Source organism: Schistocerca nitens, chromosome 7 (assembly GCF_023898315.1).
Source record: "Schistocerca nitens isolate TAMUIC-IGC-003100 chromosome 7, iqSchNite1.1, whole genome shotgun sequence".
NCBI classification, from domain to species: domain Eukaryota; kingdom Metazoa; phylum Arthropoda; class Insecta; order Orthoptera; family Acrididae; genus Schistocerca; species Schistocerca nitens.
Window position 1 is genome coordinate 286,098,858 of NC_064620.1, and position 18,299 is coordinate 286,117,156.

The 18,299-nt window shown below is 37.7% G+C and overlaps 1 protein-coding gene across 1 annotated transcript in view; it reads left to right on the forward strand.

Annotated features, from left to right (window-relative positions):
- LOC126194771 (1-phosphatidylinositol 4,5-bisphosphate phosphodiesterase classes I and II) overlaps positions 1–18,299 on the forward strand; it is a 435,021-nt gene that overhangs the window by 101,231 nt on the left and 315,491 nt on the right. Inside the window, exon 3 of the mRNA XM_049933060.1 lies at positions 5,053–5,130. Coding sequence (XP_049789017.1) covers positions 5,053–5,130 — 78 coding nt within the window. The remainder of the gene's footprint in view (positions 1–5,052; positions 5,131–18,299) is intronic.

Genomic DNA, 18,299 nt, shown 5'->3' on the forward strand with positions numbered 1-18,299 from the left:
AGGATGATTTCTTGTACCAGAAACCTAGCAATTTCCAAAGTTGGGGTAGTTGGCACAGCTTTGGTGACAGTATAGTGGGTGATGTAGTATGTGCAGTTTACTATAAATCAATTGTGGTTTATTGGCTTCAGGATTCTCCCCAAGAAGTTGATTCTTATCCAGTGGAATGGCTCACCTGCGTCTGTTTGGTGTCAGATGTCCTGAAGGTAATTTTGGGATGTGCTTCCACCACTGGCACTCCTTATAGTGGCTCACATAGCTTGTAACAGGTAAGTAGAGACTTGGTCAGTGATACCTGTGTAGAGTCGTCACAAATCCCAGGTGGCCAGATGTTGGAGTATTATGGAATAATTTCAGGATAGCTGACCTTAGATGTGCTGGGATGACTAGCAACCATTTTCACCTCATTGAATCATGGTTCCTCTTACATAATGTTCCATTTATTAATTGGAACTCTCCTTTGGTCAGTTCCTTCCTCCTCCCCCAAGGCTTCTGTGGTTTTCAGCAATGCTGGATCTTACCTCTGTGTAGCAGCAAGTGATAATACTGATTTCTTCCATACTGCACTGTTCCATCTAAGGATTCATTGAAAGTCAGTTGACATCCTTATGTTTCCATCTGCTGTGACGTCATTCTTCTGAAGTCTTAAGTGTCCATCTTGCCAGTCGACCTGACAGATCCTTCAGGCTAATCAGACAGTGTAGAGAATAGTGGTCCTTCACAACAATAAATGGTTTGCCAAATAAAGATGACTGAAACTTGTTGATGGCCCAAAAAACTACAAGAAAAATCTTTCTCAGTTGTAGTGTATCCCTCCCTGCAGCAGTCATTGCAAGGGACATTCCTTGGTAGAAAAGTGCTTTACAAATTGCTGGTAGTATGTGCAAATCCAAAGAAAATGACTTACAATATGAATGTGCTCAGGAGACTTTGGCAATCAGGCAGATGTCTGCAGTCTGAACACTCTTCAGCATGGTTGTCATGTGGCCTAGATGTAATGGAAATGTCTGGAAAATTGACAGTAGTATCCAGTTAGCAAAGATATGTCATCCATTTGTAATATCAAAGCAAATTGTCCATCATGCACTTGAAGGTGGCTGGAGCGTTGTATAGTCCAAGTAGCATGACTTTTAACGCACAGAGGCCATCTTTTTTCTGCCAGCCTCATCAACCTTGATTTGTCAATAGCTTGTCTGCATGTCCATAGTTGAGACACACTTTTCTCCTTAAAACAAGCAGTCTAGTGTGCCATCAGTGTGCAGCAGTTGGTATAACTGCCCCCGCCAATGATCTTGCAACATCTTCACTTCTTCCTCCTGGGTTACCTGTCGTTCAGCTTGCCACATCTGATATGAACACTGGCTAATTGGTGGCTGATCCCCAATATTGATACAGTGTTGTACCATGGGTCATATCGTGTGTCTTTTCACTTCTTCAGAATTCGAAACATCTGAAAATTGATGCAGAATGGGTAACACTGGCAGATATTGTTCCTCGGTCAGGTCAGATTCTATTGGCATTTCAGTAATAGTGTCTTGTCCTGCATTGTCTGTAGTTGTAGCAGAACACGATTCTTCCTCAGTGGCACTAAGCTGCCCTTCCTGGACTGAATTTGGGTGTCCCTATCTTTTGTGAGCCTGAGTAGTTTTTTTGTATTTACCAAAAGCTTCAAAGTTTAACTGAGCATCTAGATTGATACCTGGAACTTGTCTCATCGATGACAGCAGGATAACATTTTCAGTGGTAAACAACCATCCAGAGCAGTGTTTGATATGTGTGCCTGTTGGAATAGCTTCATAAATCTGGACCTCTGATTTTACACAGTCTTTTACTGCTTGTGATTTATGCAAGAAACCATCCAAGAATAACATGATTACATTCTATTGAAGCGACATATTCAAAGGACTGTGTTCTGTCATTGATAGTTATTCTTGCAGTTCCTGTTCTTGTCAACTGAATGTATTTCACACTTGCGACCTCCAGCGCTATTGCTTTCATATCAAAAAATCTTGTCTTCTGCTGACAGTGATAAGAATTCAACATTAGAGAAAAAAGAAGTCCCTGAGCCAACTAACAATCAAACAGGTTGACCATTGTCGATGACAATGAGGTTTTCAAACTTCTTGGTAACTGTCGTCTATCAAGGATTTTCATTTATGGTGGTATCACCTCAGTAGATAGTCATTTTGCATAGTTTTCCTGTATTCAGTGGCTGTTATCCGACAACTATATGAATGAGCCTTCTGGGATTGTCTAATTATTATAATGTGATCCTCTCAGGGTGGTTTTGCAATAGCCATCAAAAGCATAGTGTCCCCAGTCAGGAGCCTTGTCCAGTGCTGTCTGTCTGTGGTTTTTCTTTGTTCTCTGCCTTGCCTAAGTCCTGTCTTGAGACGACTCCTGGACAACTGCTCACAGGCTTCAGTCTTTCTCTTGGTAAATGTATATACAAATTTTAACTGTGTACATCACATTTTTAGTATCTTCTGTTGGGCGAAAATTGCTCTTAATTTTAAGGATTCAGTAAAGTTCCTGGGCTACATATGAGAAGTTCACTTAGGTGCCATATCTGAAGCATCTCAGAGGAAGAGCTCTCAAAACTTTGACTGTCTTAAAGGCTGTAGTGGCAGATACTTGACGGACCAAGGAATAAGTTCCTCTTGGTGCAATATGCCTATAATGGCTAGTTAATTCCTAGTCTCTGCCCTTTAATCTTCTTGGGCAACCGTCAACAGAATCTTCTTGGCCAACCAATAGCAGAGCATATATATGTTGTAAACTACAGAAGAGCACTAAGAACGTTTTTGATTAGAACAAAGGAGCAGTTTGCGGAACTCAAGTGTGGTGGACCAGAATGTTGTAACACAGTGTTGGCACAAGTATCTTTTGTTGTTAATAATGAGGCAAAGGCTTTTTTTGAATTTACAAAGTGTGAGACATCTTGCACACCAGATTTTATTTTTAAAGAAGCCTTTTATGAGTTTTTAGAGGAGCACCAAACTCAAGCAGTTGTACCCAGACAGTGACTGTAGGTTTAGATATCCAGATAAATTTCTATTCTTTGGTGCATAGCTCGATGCACTCGTAAAGGCACTGGAACAAATAAGATGCAATTGGTGGAATAACTTATGCGTCTGCTGTAGTGCACAAAGTGCCCTACAGACCTTTCATTAAATGTGCCCAGCAGACAGTGGTCCAAAACATACAAGACACGCACTTACTCCAACTGGAAGGAAAGGAATCAATTATTGACAAAATTATTTAATTGGATAGATAAAAAATCTACTCACCGTGGCAGCAGAACACACCTATAAAAGACTGTTGTGATTGGCAAGCTTTCGGAGCCAGTGGCTCTTTCTTCAGGCAGAAGGGTTGAAGGGGAAGGAAGAAGAGGAAAAGGGCTTGAGAGGTTTCGGGAAAGTGGTAGATTTTGGGAAAGCCACCCAGAACCATGGGTCAGGTGAGACTTACCGTATGAGATGAGAAGGAAAGACTGATTGTTGGGGACTGGATTGGGCAAGATTTGAAAACCTGAGAGCTTAAAGGTGGAAGACAGGGTAATATGCAAGACAGAGATTACTACTAAAACATTGTGTATGAGTTAATAAGAGTGAGAAGCTAAGTGAATTGTATGCAACAGAGGTGGGAGGGGACAGTGAAAAATAGATGTAGAAAACTAAAATGGAGTGAAGCAAAGACTAGATACAGTAAAGAAAAGCTGAAACAGAAAAAGTTACCGTAAATTAAGGTCAGGTGGGTGACAAGAACCAAGGACGTGTTATATTGTTAGTTCCCACCTATAGAGCTCTGAGAAAATGGTATCTTGGGAGGAAGAATCCAGGTGGTGCTTGTGGCGAAACAGACGCAGAGGTCACGAATGTTGTGTTGTAGAACATGCTCTGCAACTGGATATTGTGAGTTGTCAGTATATACCCTCGGCCTATGCCCATTCATCCTAATTAATAATTTGTTGGTAGTCATGCCAATGCAGAAGGCTGAACAGTGTTTACATAATAGCTGGTCTATGACTTGTTGTTCCGCAGGTGGCTGTCTTTTTATTTGTGGTTTCAGTTGCCTGATACTGCAGCTGTGTATATGAGCTGCGTTTGCGTGCGCCTTAATCGCCGAAAGCTTTAATTGTGAGAGTCTTTTTGTTGTGACTATCTCCGACTCAGCATCTCTGCTATGTGGGAGTAGCAACTTTCCTTCTCATAATACTGTTACATTCCATCCTGGATTTTCCGTTGTCATATTTAATGTAAGAGAAGGTCTAGGTTTTAGGCTTGTCCATATCTCCTTTGCATTCTTATCGTAGTGTTTGAATGATAAGTCTTCGCCCCAAACAATCTGAAAATTTTGTCCCTAACTACATGTATATTAACAACTTAAAAGTTTAGAAAAAATGGTGAGTGCTTACTTTGCTGCATTTTTACATTGTTTCACTATTTTTAAATTTATGTAGGATTGTAGGAAATATAGTATTGGGTTAGTGTTGTTGTATCATTCTGTTTAAACACACCTTGTTTCATAGTTGTACATTCAGTGTAGTTTTCAGCTTTATTAGCAACTCACATAGTTGCTGCAATTGGTGATTGGGCAGTTCAGCTTGCAAGTTGATTGAAATATGCCATATTAGGTGTGCTTTCATATGGCTCCTCAGTATTAGACTGATGACCTCGCTGTTTGGTCTCTTCCCCCAAACAACCAAAATCCTCAGTAGGCCTATTGTATGCTAACATTGTCAGTGTAGGGAAGAAAAAAAGTAGAAATTAAGCCCTATTCGCCTGTTCCCTCCATAAATCTGTATTCACTACATTTATTCTTCATGTTTTGGAAGGATGGGTAAGTAAAAATTTGGCTAAGTTACCCCATATAATTAACCCAAATTGATGCTTTGTATGTAACATTTTAGGTTTGTTGCAGATATAAAATGTCACATGTAGACCACTTATTCTGTACTCACTTATAGGTCCTTGTGCATAAGATGATTTGTTCTGCATGTGACTAAATACTATTTTTGTACCTATGTAAATATTTTTTGTTTGCTTTCAGGATTCTGGAAGTGGCACACCAGTCACTTTGCGGGTTGATGCAGAGGGTTTTTACCTTTATTGGGTGGATCAGAACAAGGTAACTGTGTCTTTTATGAAATGATGAGTTGTCAAAAGCAGTTCCTTCTTGTGTGTTACCCTTGATTAATACTTAAAATTAATTTAGAAACTACTTCATAATACTTCGGAAACTTATAGACATTATAGACAATCCTGCCCTTTTAAATTGATGCTTTTTTTTATGATGGTGAATTTTGCTGTGGACTCTGGTGCTACTAAAATATCCCAGTCAGGTAATGACAGCTGCAGGAGACTCCAAGTATTAATTTAAGATCCAAAGAAATGTTCCCTGAAAATGGGGCACTTAAAATCCCAGTGATCAACTGCAGATGCAAAGTTGTGGAGTTCAAAACATTCCTAAAAATGAATAGAGCTTTTACTTAAAGCTAGATAAAGAAGCAGTAGTTTCATATCTCAAGGAGGGAATCGTAACACTTACCTCTGGGCAGGAGCATGTAGAGCAATTATGACACAGGTTTAAAAGAATTGTTTACTAAGCACTGGATAGCTATGTTCCTAGTAGAACCGTTCATGACAGGTGGGGCCTTTCAAAGGATAGTCTCTATAAAGAAAGTTCTAAAGAAACAGCAACTATTGCATAATAGTTGTAAAACAAAACATAAGGCTCTACATACACTGATGAGCAAAAACATTATGACTACTGCCCACTACAGGATTGAATTGCACCTGATGGCATTGTGGGTATGTGACAGAGTAAGAAAACTATGTGAGCAGAGCAGAAATAAATTGGCAATCATTCTAATGCTGATAGGGACCATGCAAATGAGGAAATCCACTGACATAAGAAACTTTGACAAAGGGCAAATTGCTATAACACAGCACCTGGGAGTGAACATGTTGAAAACACGGAAGCTGTTCAGCTCTTCATGTGCTACTGCACCTGTTGCCTCATCACAGTATTTGGAAGTTAAAGACTTGCCTGCTCAGTAAGATAGGCAGTGATCTCTGGCATATTTGATGACATAGTACAATGCTGGTGCAGGCACAGGTTTTTCAAAGCACACTGTTTAGTGCATCGTTAAACATGGGACTGCACAGCGAATGACCCATGCTCGTTCCTCTGATGACCCAGCAACATTGTCAATTATGGTTGCAGTGTGTATGGTTTCATGAAGATTAGTCTGTAAGGAAATATGTTGTCTGGTCAGATGAACCAGGTATCTTGTTACACTGGATTGATGGTTGTGTCCGAGTACACTGTTACCTAGGTGAATGGCTGCTTCAAGCATGTTCTGCACAACGAACTCAAGTCAATGGGGACATTCACCTGATCTCCTACAGGACCTGAGAAATGAATCACATACACCGTGGCAGTTGTAGACTATGTGAATATTACTGCAGACCATCATTCCTTCATGCTTGATGTCCTCCGTGATGGCAATGGTATCTTCCAGCAGGCTAATTATCCATGTCACAAGGCCACAGTCATACTACATTGATTTGAGGAGAATGATAGTGAACTTGAGATGATGTCTTGTCTGGTGGAATACATCCAAGAAATTATCTGGTCCCAGCTCCACAACCACATGCCACCAGCCCATAATTTATGGGAATTGCATGACCTGTGAGTAGACATCTGGTGTCACATACCTCTGGAAACCTACCAAGGATGTGTGGGAACTGTGCCACACAGAATCACTGCTGTATTGTATTCCAAAAGTGGCTCAGCACACTAATAAGCAGGTGTTTTGTCTCGTCAGTGTATATAGAGAGCCTACTTAAAAGTGATTAGCTGTAAAAAGTGCAGCTATGAAGCTCTTTATGGTTAGAGTAGCAGAATCTTCTCATAAGATATACCACTACCCTCAAATACAATTTGGTCATGTGTAAAGGCATTCATTGGCACAAAAGTTAGTGTCCAGACACTCATGGAAGTCAAAGGAACCGACATTGAAAGTAGTGTAGCAAAAACAGCAATAGTGAACTCTGTTTTCAAAGTTTCTTTTACAAAGGAATATAAAGAATTACTACCCCAGTTTAATTTCAGACCAGTGCAAAGATATATCATATCAGTAAAATTAAACTCGGTTTCAACACACAATGGAATACTTGTCAGATTCTATACATAATTTGCAGATGAGATAGCTCCCATTTCAACCATAATATAATGTAGATCCCTTGAACAAAAAACAGCCTAGTGTTAGGAAGAAATCACAGGTCTCACCTGTCTACAAGAAGGGCAGCAGAAGTGACCCACAAAATGACCATCCAATCTCTCTAATACCCATCTGTTGTAGAAGCCTAGCACATATTCAGATCTTAAATATAATTAATTATACAAGCAGGATGACCTCAGTCATGCCTATCAGCTTGCTTTCCAACAGCATTGATCTTGTGAAAGATAACTCCTTTTTTATTCTCACATTATGTCGTGAAAGCTGTGGTTGGTCAGTCATGTAGATGCAGCTTTTCTTGATTTCTGAAAAGCATTTGACTCAGTATCACACCAGTGTTAATTACAGAAGTGCTGTCACGTAGGGTCTCAAACAAAATTTGTAACTGGTTCAAGAATTTCTTGGTAGGGAGGAAATAGTACATTTTCTTGGATGTCGAGTCATTGACGGAAGTAGTAGGTTCAGGTGTGCCTCAGGGAAATATATTGGAACCCTTGCTATTAATTTTGTATATTAATAACCTGGTTGACAATATTAATATTAACCTCTGACTTTTGCCTGTGAACCACTTATCTGTAATGCGGTAGAATTTAAAAATGGGCTGCACAGATTTTCAGTTAGATCTTTTGAAGTTATGGTGATTGGCAGAAAAGAGTAAAATTGTACACTTCACAAAACAAAGAAAAGTAGTATCCAGTGACTAATATAGCAGCAAGCCACAATTCAAGTCAGTCTACTCATACAAATACCTGTGCAGAACAGTTTGTGGGGATATGAAATTCAGTGATCACATAGGCTCAGCTGCAGGTAGTTCATTGCTAGGATAATAGGAAAACACATCAATCTACAAAGGAGATCACTTAAAAAATACTTGTGCAACCCATCCTAGAATATTGTTCAAATGTGTGGGATGCAAACTATGTATATCTAAGTGTGCATATTGAACAAAGATAAAGGGCATCCCAAATGGCCACAGGTTTGTTTGACCCAGACAAGAGTGCCATGAAAATACTGAAAAACCAAAATTGGCAGATACATCGAGATATGGCCACATATTGTGAGAAATCTACTTCCAAAGTTTCAAGAACCAATATTAAATGAAGAATCTAGGAATATGCTTCATCCCTTATGAATCACTCCAATAGGAAATGTGAAGGCATGATTAGACTAATTACAATATGACTACAGTGACACCCAGTGTAACAGTGCTGTAATGCCATGCAACAAACATCAAATAACAAGTAATTGTAATCAGAGTGTAATAATGACATTCACTACAGATTACGACATGTATAAAGGGAAGAAAGAAGTATAAAATGGTCAGTTCTTTCTGGAGATATGTGATGCAGCAGTTACAGTAACCCCATATCCCATTTATATAGTCTTTGCAAGTCCTCTCCTGATACTTACTGACTTACTGAACAGTTGTGGTAGAACTGTCTGCTAAATTTGCATACAAGGGTAAGGCCTCAGACATGCTCAACCAATATGGCTCGTGTTTGGCAACTTCCCCCCCCCCCCCCCCCCCCCACACACACACTAAACGCCCCTCTCCCCACCCTCCCATTTTTGAGAAAACTACTCCTAAAGTTCATCACACAATTGACTAAAAAGTGACAGTATTGTTAGATAATTGAAAATTGAACCTTTCTCATGATCACACGTGTTGTCAACAAACACACATTTTCCCAGAAATTGAGAAAAGAAACTTTTGGGACTGCCACCTGTGTATGCATAAGGTTAACACCCTCCAAGGAAAGCTGTGCTGGCCAAGCAGCCAGGGCATGTGCTGGGTGATTTGGGACGTGTGTTCAATTCCTACATGCACTCTGCAGGTACACCTGCCCCCTCCTGTATAGTTTCACAAAACATATTTAGTTCTGCAGATATACAACAAAAATGTCACTGCAAGTATGCTCGATGTTCATAACAGACCAATGGTAAAGAACATTCCAACTGTCATATATATACTGCTGGAAACTCTCACTGTTGAAAATGATTTGTGAACTGTCCACGTTTCCTTGTAACAAATTGCGAATGGTCTGTCTCAGAGATTCTTCTTAGATTGTACACAAGAAACCTGCCAAACATGAGCCAAATCAGTTGACCATATCTGAAGTTGCCCTTTTCAGCAAGGTGGTAAAGGCAGCCATTGACTGTAGTGTGGCTCATTGCTTTCTTATGCAGGTCTAAAGTCCATAGACAAATTTCTATTCAATGCAAAATGTTCTGTAAAGGGACTAACAAGCCAAACTCTGTGGTGTTGTGAACACCATTGCATAACCCTATCCAGGACGAGTCCAAGATGCTGGAGAGCATTGTATAAAAATCACAGTGTTAGCTTGGATCATGATTTTAAACACTTTGTTCTGGAATGAGGAAATAAAACTATTCTCAAAGATGATATTGCTTACTGCGTGCAGCACTTGCAGATGGTCAATAGTAGGAAGAACAAAATATCTCAGGGTAAAGTGAGCAACATGGGCCTTGGACATAAATATTTGCAATTAGATGTATGATGATCTAGACTCTAGTCCACAAATCTTAGAGGATTGTCTTCATACTAAAGACGATGGACACAAATACCTATTAGACTGCTGCTGCCCCCCACTTCCACATCTTCCCCTCCTCATATATAGTAAAACACACAGTCGTTGAATTATCATTTGAACTTGATTGCAGCCTCATCGTTTTATATTCCTGCTGACATCTTCATATGTTGTTTGATTCACTGCTTTAATTGATTCATTGTGTGTTTGAGATCTTCATTCTATTATTTTTAGCAAGTGTTTCAAAGTTTGTTTTTGTTTGTGGAATTATACGGTCTAAATTTGTACTTAGTTTGTGCTGGCTAGCACGGTGATAAAAGTTGACGTCTCTGTATTCATTTCAGCTAAAAACACAGTTTTGATTCCCTAGTGTAGAACCCAAAATGATACATACCGTATTTACTCGAATCTAAGCCACCCTTTTTTTTGGTTTTTGTAATCCAAAAAACCGCCTGCGGCTTAGAATCGAGTGCAAAGTAAGCGAAGTTCTGAAAATTGTTGGTAGGTGCCGCAACAACTAACTTCAGCCGTCGAATATATGTAGCGCTACACAGGCATGTTTTGCAGGCACAATGATAAATACTGGCGCCAAAACCTCTGCGTCAGTAAATAAAAAAAAAAAAAAAAAAAGGTGGAAGACGAGACTTCTTCTCCGCCCCGAGTTTTGACCATTGCATTGTCATACGTTATCCAACGAAGTAAATACAAATTCCGTACTATTCATCTTCGAATGTAGCAGCATTTCAGTGTACTACGAAAATCCGACTGGCAAGACTGTTTGGGATGTTTGTCAATATGGCCAACTCTACATTGTGAATTTTTTCCTACCTGTGAGAAGAGATGGTTGCTAATAGGAACTTTTTGAATTGTGAATCACATGCAGTCTTCTCTTCACCATAAGAATAATACGAATCTAAACATTTTGCCATGTACTCTTTCGTATTTGCTGCTATCTCATTTAAATCCTGCCTGCCTAATAAATACGAAACTAGAGAGAGACAATAGCAAACGCGGAAGAATATACATATCATGTCATGTTTATGTCCATATTATTCTTATGCCTAATAGTGATACAGTCAGAAATGAAGCACGGCAATTGACTAGACTTTTAAATCTAAGATGACTCTAATTTCTGTGCAGAATGTAATGTACTAAAGAGGCGTCTGCAAAGATTTTCGAAAGAGAAAAATTTTCGCAGGCTGACCTCAGTCATGCCTATCAGCTTGCTTTCCAACAGCATTGATCTTGTGAAAGATAACTCCTTTTTTATTCTCACATTATGTCGTGAAAGCTGTGGTTGGTCAGTCATGTAGATGCAGCTTTTCTTGATTTCTGAAAAGCATTTGACTCAGTATCACACCAGTGTTAATTACAGAAGTGCTGTCACGTAGGGTCTCAAACAAAATTTGTAACTGGTTCAAGAATTTCTTGGTAGGGAGGAAATAGTACATTTTCTTGGATGTCGAGTCATTGACGGAAGTAGTAGGTTCAGGTGTGCCTCAGGGAAATATATTGGAACCCTTGCTATTAATTTTGTATATTAATAACCTGGTTGACAATATTAATATTAACCTCTGACTTTTGCCTGTGAACCACTTATCTGTAATGCGGTAGAATTTAAAAATGGGCTGCACAGATTAGTAGTATCCAGTGACTAATATAGCAGCAAGCCACAATTGAAGTCAGTCTACTCATACAAATACCTGTGCAGAACAGTTTGTGGGGATATGAAATTCAGTGATCACATAGGCTCAGCTGCAGGTAGTTCATTGCTAGGATAATAGGAAAACACATCAATCTACAAAGGAGATCGCTTAAAAAATTCTTGTGCAACCCATCCTAGAATATTGTTCAGATGTGTGGGACGCAAACTAAGTATATCTAAGTGTGCATATTGAACAAAGATAAAGGGCATCCCAAATGGCCACAGGTTTTTTTTGACCCTATTGTATGTAAATGATTCAGATGTGAAATGATAAAAGAGAAAGCTTATGAGCTGATGCATCAGAGGCAATTAAGAACTGAAGTGATATTTGGAGACAGTGATCAAGGAACCTGTTTGCTTATGCTAGACAATATTTGACTGACATTTTAAATAATAGAATAAATTAAAAAATAGTTATGTAGGAAACTGGCTAGAGGTGGGAGGAGTAAATAACAAGAATTAGAATAATGTGCAGTGAAACCATGAACATGATGGTGATATACAGGTGATGATACATTGGAAACATGGAGCAGTGTGTTAGTAAGGCCAGGCATTGGGAGGAAGTCAGAAAATAGTTTTTCTGTTCACAGAACTAGAATGTGTTTATATCTTAATGTTGGTAAAGCTGTGAAACAGGCACCAAGGTTGTTGCTTTGATACTAAAGAGCAAAAGCTAAATTTGTATATCCACTGCCATGATGCCATTTCTTGAATTTAGGGAAAGTACAGAATATTGAGCCACTCTGACTTGGTGAAAAATCCCATTGTTTTCAATGTTGGAAAAGCAATAAGGAGTTACTTCACAGACTTTCAGTTTTTTACTGATATTTGCATTGTGTTTTGTTGTACTTTGGTTATTTTTTATTTTAACTCCCACATTTGATTTGCAAATTATTTGTATTGTAATTTACTATCAGCTATGTTTAAGGAATTATCTATATAATTATGTATTTTTTTGCAAAACCATCATTGCAGAAGGTACATAACAGTGAAATTGTTGATTTTACTTTGACATTTCTAGTTGAACAGTTCTTTCACAACATGTAACACTGATGGATTAGCATTACTTTTGATTACAGTCATTATTTTTGGTTCGCTGTTTAATCTCACTTACTCTGACTTTTCCCCTGTGAAATTTAATGGCTGTTGGGGTTAATCAGTTTAAGTGGCTGTGACCTGAGGCAGCAGGCAGTTAAATCATGGGTGTGGCTCTTTCTCCAAGAATAGCACAAGGAGTGGGTCATGTCTCACCTGTTCCTGTCCCTGCACCTGCAGTAGAGTAGAATTTATTTCATTTTATGTGTAGTATACACATTCCATGGATCCTTTGTGTGAGTTGTTCAGATGTGGGAATAGTCAATACAAATATTACAAATAGTATAATCATAATTAGAATATTACAAGAGAAAAATATAAATAACTACTTACAAACACTGTATTGATCATTTATAACAGGTAAAGGCGTTTATAGCAACAATTTTGGTCACTTTGATACCAAAGCAACTTATCTTGTTTATCACTACTTTCCACAAAGAGAATGTGTAGATTTTATTTACTTTTGCTAAAGAACCCATTAGAAGAGTAGGAAGGCTCATCAAGCAATGACTCCCTTACATTATATTGTAAAAGAGAGTTGTTATATCTTATGCATTCAGTGTTAATAAGTAGGGAATTGCAATTTAGTGCTAGCATACTAGTTTCAATTGTGCTAGCAACAGATTCTTTGGCTTGCAGTGTAGATAAACCTTTTGCCTAATGTTATGGCAAAAGTACACTCACAACAATGATTTTCACCTTTATGGTACTAGGCAGAAGCATAACCTACATGTCAATACACTGAGTACGGACGTTTGTAGAGGGGTCTATATTATACTGACGCCATCCTATTTGAAACAGGTATCAAATTTACGTAATTTACGTAAGTTTAATGGGACTTCTAAAGAATAACTGTAAAAAAATGAGTTTTTAGTTTTTGTCTTAAAAAATTCTCTGTAGTGTTCTGAACGAGAAAAAGTTTACTTCCAGGAAAATCGACCACAGAAAGTACCAAAATTAGAGGAATTTAAAAGTGGCTGAACACACCACAATGTCTGCATGGCACAGAGTCAGTTGTGTTAAAAATAAAGTTTCGCTCTCATTTGCTTCCTTTTTATTACCTTTTAGTCCCTTAAGTTGGCTAACCTGTGAAAGCTTTGCAGTTGCTAATCTTTTATTTAGTCATTGTTTGCTGTTGTTTTGGTGCGAATATTTTGTTTACAGTGAAGTAATTGTGTGCATGATTTTCTTATTCCACTTGAAAGCAATGGGAAGAATTAAGAAGTTCTGTGCTAAACAATGTAAATTTTATAGAAATTGGTTCACCAAAGGGATCAACTCTGCTAATACTGAAATTCTACATGATACAACACTCGAAGTGCTTCGAAGCTAAAGCTTAAATATTTGAACAATGCGCTTTACAGTATTAATGCTGATAACATAGAGATGCCAACTACTGATTCAGATCGTGTTATTGTTGAACTCTCTGCTCTCTCTGGACTTATAAATAAAGCATTGCAGTGTAAGGAATGTGGCAATAGTGGTGTGAAGGTAGTTGAGGAGATACATGCTATAAGAGGCTATGCATCAAAATTAAGAATTGTTTGTATTTTTTGCGATTTAAACCAATGTGGTTATACTCATGGCGTAACCAAACAGAGAGTATATAACACAAATATTAAGCTTGCTTGTGCTGTGAGGTGTATAGGCAATGGGTACAGAAGTGCACAAACTTTCTGTGCTCTTATGGACTTACCACCCCGTATAAGGTTTGACATGTACAATAAAGTTATTCTACAGACTTGAGAAGAAGTAGCAAATGATAGTATGAAAAATGCTGTTCAGAAAATTAGACATGAATGACAGCATACATGTATGTCTGCAGCCATGGATGCATCCTGGCAGAGAAGAGGCCATAGTTCCCTAAATGGTGTAATGACAGGTACCTCCTTGGACAGTGGCAAAGTCATTGATGTGGAATGTATTGCCAAGTACTGTCATGGCTGTACTAGTGGAAATGAAAATCATAAGTGTTTGATTAATTTTAGTGGTTATAGTGGAGGTGGTGTGAAGATTTTTCACAGGTCAGTGGAGAAATATGGTGTGATGAATACATCTTACCTAGGAGACCGAGACTCAAAATGGTACCAAAAAGTTTCTGAATAAAAACCTTCTTATGCTGACACAAAAATTGAAAAAATGGAATGTGTTGGACATGTCTATAAAAGGTTAGGTACAAGATTGAGGAACTTGTAGAGGAATTTGAAGGGAAAGAAATTAGCTGATGGTAAGTGCATTAGTGGACATGGTTGGCTTACAGAGGAAGACATAGAAAGGCTGCAGTATTATTATGGACAAGCCCTTGAGGGAATAAAAAAGGCAGTTTGGGTTACCTTCTTTCATAAATCCTCCACAGATGACAACCCATGTCATGCTATCTGCCCACCTGGCAGTGATTCATGGTGTGGCTACCAGAGGGCTGTTACTCAAAGTAAGACCTACAACCATAAACATTCTTTGCCATTTGCCATATGGAAGTTATAAAATCTACATATAGAGCTCTTAGTGACACAAGATTATTAGTGAAATGTTTATGTGGTAGGACTCAAAATCCAACTGAATATTTCAACAATTGTATATGGGAACGGATACCAAAAAACTATTCTAGTAGGACTAAATACTTTGAAAATAGGGCTGCTAGATGCTGTTCTGTGTTTCAGTGATTGTGCAGTGTCAAGGCTTAATGTTATGAAACTGATGGGAATGCCTGGTAGACTAAATATACATAGAGCTCTAATAGCCATTGACCGAAGGAGATGCTTCAAAACAGAAAAATCAGTGTTAGAAGCCACCAAAGAAGTAAGAATAAGAAGAAGAAATGTGAAAAAGAGAAGGGAGGAAAAACACCACAGGAAACAAGATGAATACAGACCTGGAATGCATTAGTGCCATGCATTTTTAATAGAAAAAACAAGTTTTAACTTTAACTTGAATTTGCCGAAAGTCAAATTGTTTCATGTCCTGGTACATTTTAGTTAAAAACTATTAAAGCTAGAGAATGTAAATTTTGTAAACTGTATTAAAACATGCTTAACTAAAAAGTAGACTATTCTTGTGATTTAACTATGAAAACCTGAATTCATTTCCAAAATTTTTGATAATCGTACTTAAAATATTTTTGTACCAGAATTTATGACAGCACCATTTTTTCAATAGTTTTCTTCAAAGATAACAGTGTAAAGAACTTACAGGAGAAAAATAAACCTTCAACTTTGTTTTTATTTTGAGTAATGTATGTCTATGATGTACATAAATAATTAGCATGGTTTATTTCACTTGCAGCAACAAATAAATAAAAAATGCAATTTTTTTTAAAAAAAAGTGTGCGAGCCTAAAGCTGTGGTGCATATGTAAAAATGTTCCTAAAAGACATCTTAAAAGATGTTAAGCATTATATGGGCTTACAAAATTTATTCTTTGATTTACACTGTTTAGAAAACTGACAATTTTTTCAAGGTTTCACCTGGTATTCATGGACCAGTCCCCAGAGTACTTGCCTGACCACTGCTGCTATTCTGTTTCTGAATTTTTTTAATACCATAAAAATGTAATATTCTTGACCTTACTCTTTTTTCAATCATCTTATTTACCAATACGCAACATGTACGGAATTATCATATCATAATATGTATAAATTGTATTTTCGATATCAAACCTGGCTTGTTATACCAGTGTCTCATATGTATGAACTGTATACTGAATCACAATTTACAGGACCAGTATGCAAATACAAATAGAAATATTTCTGTCACAGTGAGAGGAGTTATTTACAAAGGAACACCTTAGGCAGTATATGTATTTCAAAGTTGTTCTGTGTTGTGATTGAAAAGGCGTGGACAAATTTGGATGTAGACCACATTCTGCAGTACAACACTTTTCTTTGAAATAGCTGCTCTGGTTGAGAAGATTATATCATAACACATTGTAGAATGGAAGATGCCCAAGAACACTGTTTTTGTGGTAGTGATATCTCCAAGACAGGATGCAATTCTGCAAGCAAATGGTGCTGAAGTTCATCTTTTTAGTGTCTGGAGAATGTGACATACATTATCAGTTTATCAACATGTACACATAAAAGTTTGGAGGAGTACACTTGGGTTATTAATTGTTTGTGTGCAGTTGTATCAATATCCTCTGTGTTCGCTTTGTGTCTGAGGAACTAAGTGAAACTAGTTTCACTCGCTCTTATGGAGAGTAAGTTAATACTGAACCACACCTTGACTTCCGTTAGTATGTCATTGACATCAGGTTCTAAATTCTCTACAAAAATGCTTGTATTGTTAGAGAAACTGCAATTTTTATTTATTTATTTATTTATTTTTTTTACTCACAAAGCCAAGTAATTAATATTAGTGTATGTAAAAAATGGGTCCAAGAACAGATCTCTGAGGAACCTATAGCATATGAAACTGCACTCAGAGGCCCTTGTATTGTGGTAATTGCTGTTTGAGATCAATAGAACCCTTCTGGCTTGTCTTCAAAGTATATTTTTGTTAACAAAGCTACGGTATGAAGTCAAGTAAGAGGCGTGTAATCATGATGTAAACTTGGATCTTTATCCACTGCTGAATAAGTTGCTAAATAATAATTAATAACTATTTAATAAATAATTGTTTAGTGATCTATTCAGCAGTGGATAAAGATTAAAAATACTGAGTCCATGGTCTTATAGTGGTGAGTGTTGGACATATCACAGAATATGCCAGTTGGCAACTTCCTAATGTTCAACAACTTTCAAGACATCATTTGTAAACAATAAAACAGTTTTGGTAAACCAAGGTGTTTTTGCTAGTTACGAGAAGATTTTCAAGATGCTCTGGAATACTATGTATAATTTCTTTGTACACAATTATAGGAAATGTCAGCTAGGTCATTTAGAATGAGGATTTGAGAAGATAAGTACTTTCTACTGAGTGACCTTGCCAGAATAGTATCAAATATAAATTACATACAAAGCAAGGGAGCTTGCTAGGCAACTCTGCTATTTCACATAAAAAATCATTTGCTACTGGCAGGTGTAAATAATTAATGACTTCTGTAGGATTCATGTCAGGACCACCACAGTTGCATTCTAAAGTGGCAAGTGCCTGACACACATTGCAATGTCATTTGAAGAAATGAAGTATTTGTGTTTAAATTTTGTTTATTGAAGTGCTTTGAATACACAGTATTTTTTTGTTTCTCTGTCTGGTGCATACATGAATAAATCAGAATGTTTTCTAACAGTTGAACAGGATACGTACAGCTGTGAATGTGAAAAGCATTGATTAACATGTGGCAGCAAACCTGCAAATCTAGTGAATTCAAGTATTCATTTGTATAATTGACAACTTGTCTTGATTCCTTACACTATCAGCTTCACCTGGTATTTTTTTTCTAAATGATAAAAGAGTTTGCATTGACATAATTCATTTTGGCCTCTAATATAGCATGTAAATTTGGCTGCTGATGAGTTTTGTAATTCTTTGTGATATTTGGGAAAACTTTGCAAATAAATTCATCTGTGGTTGCTGTGATTTTACAGAAGTATGTCTGCGGTGTGATACATGATCATCCAACCTTGCTTCCCACTGCTTGACTCTTTCAGATGAACAGCCTCGAGCATTGTGTACACAGGAGGATTCCAGTCTTTCTTACTGTTGCTCATCTGTCTCAAACAAACAGGCTTGAGCATTGCATACTCTAGCTGTTTCCTGTCTTGCTT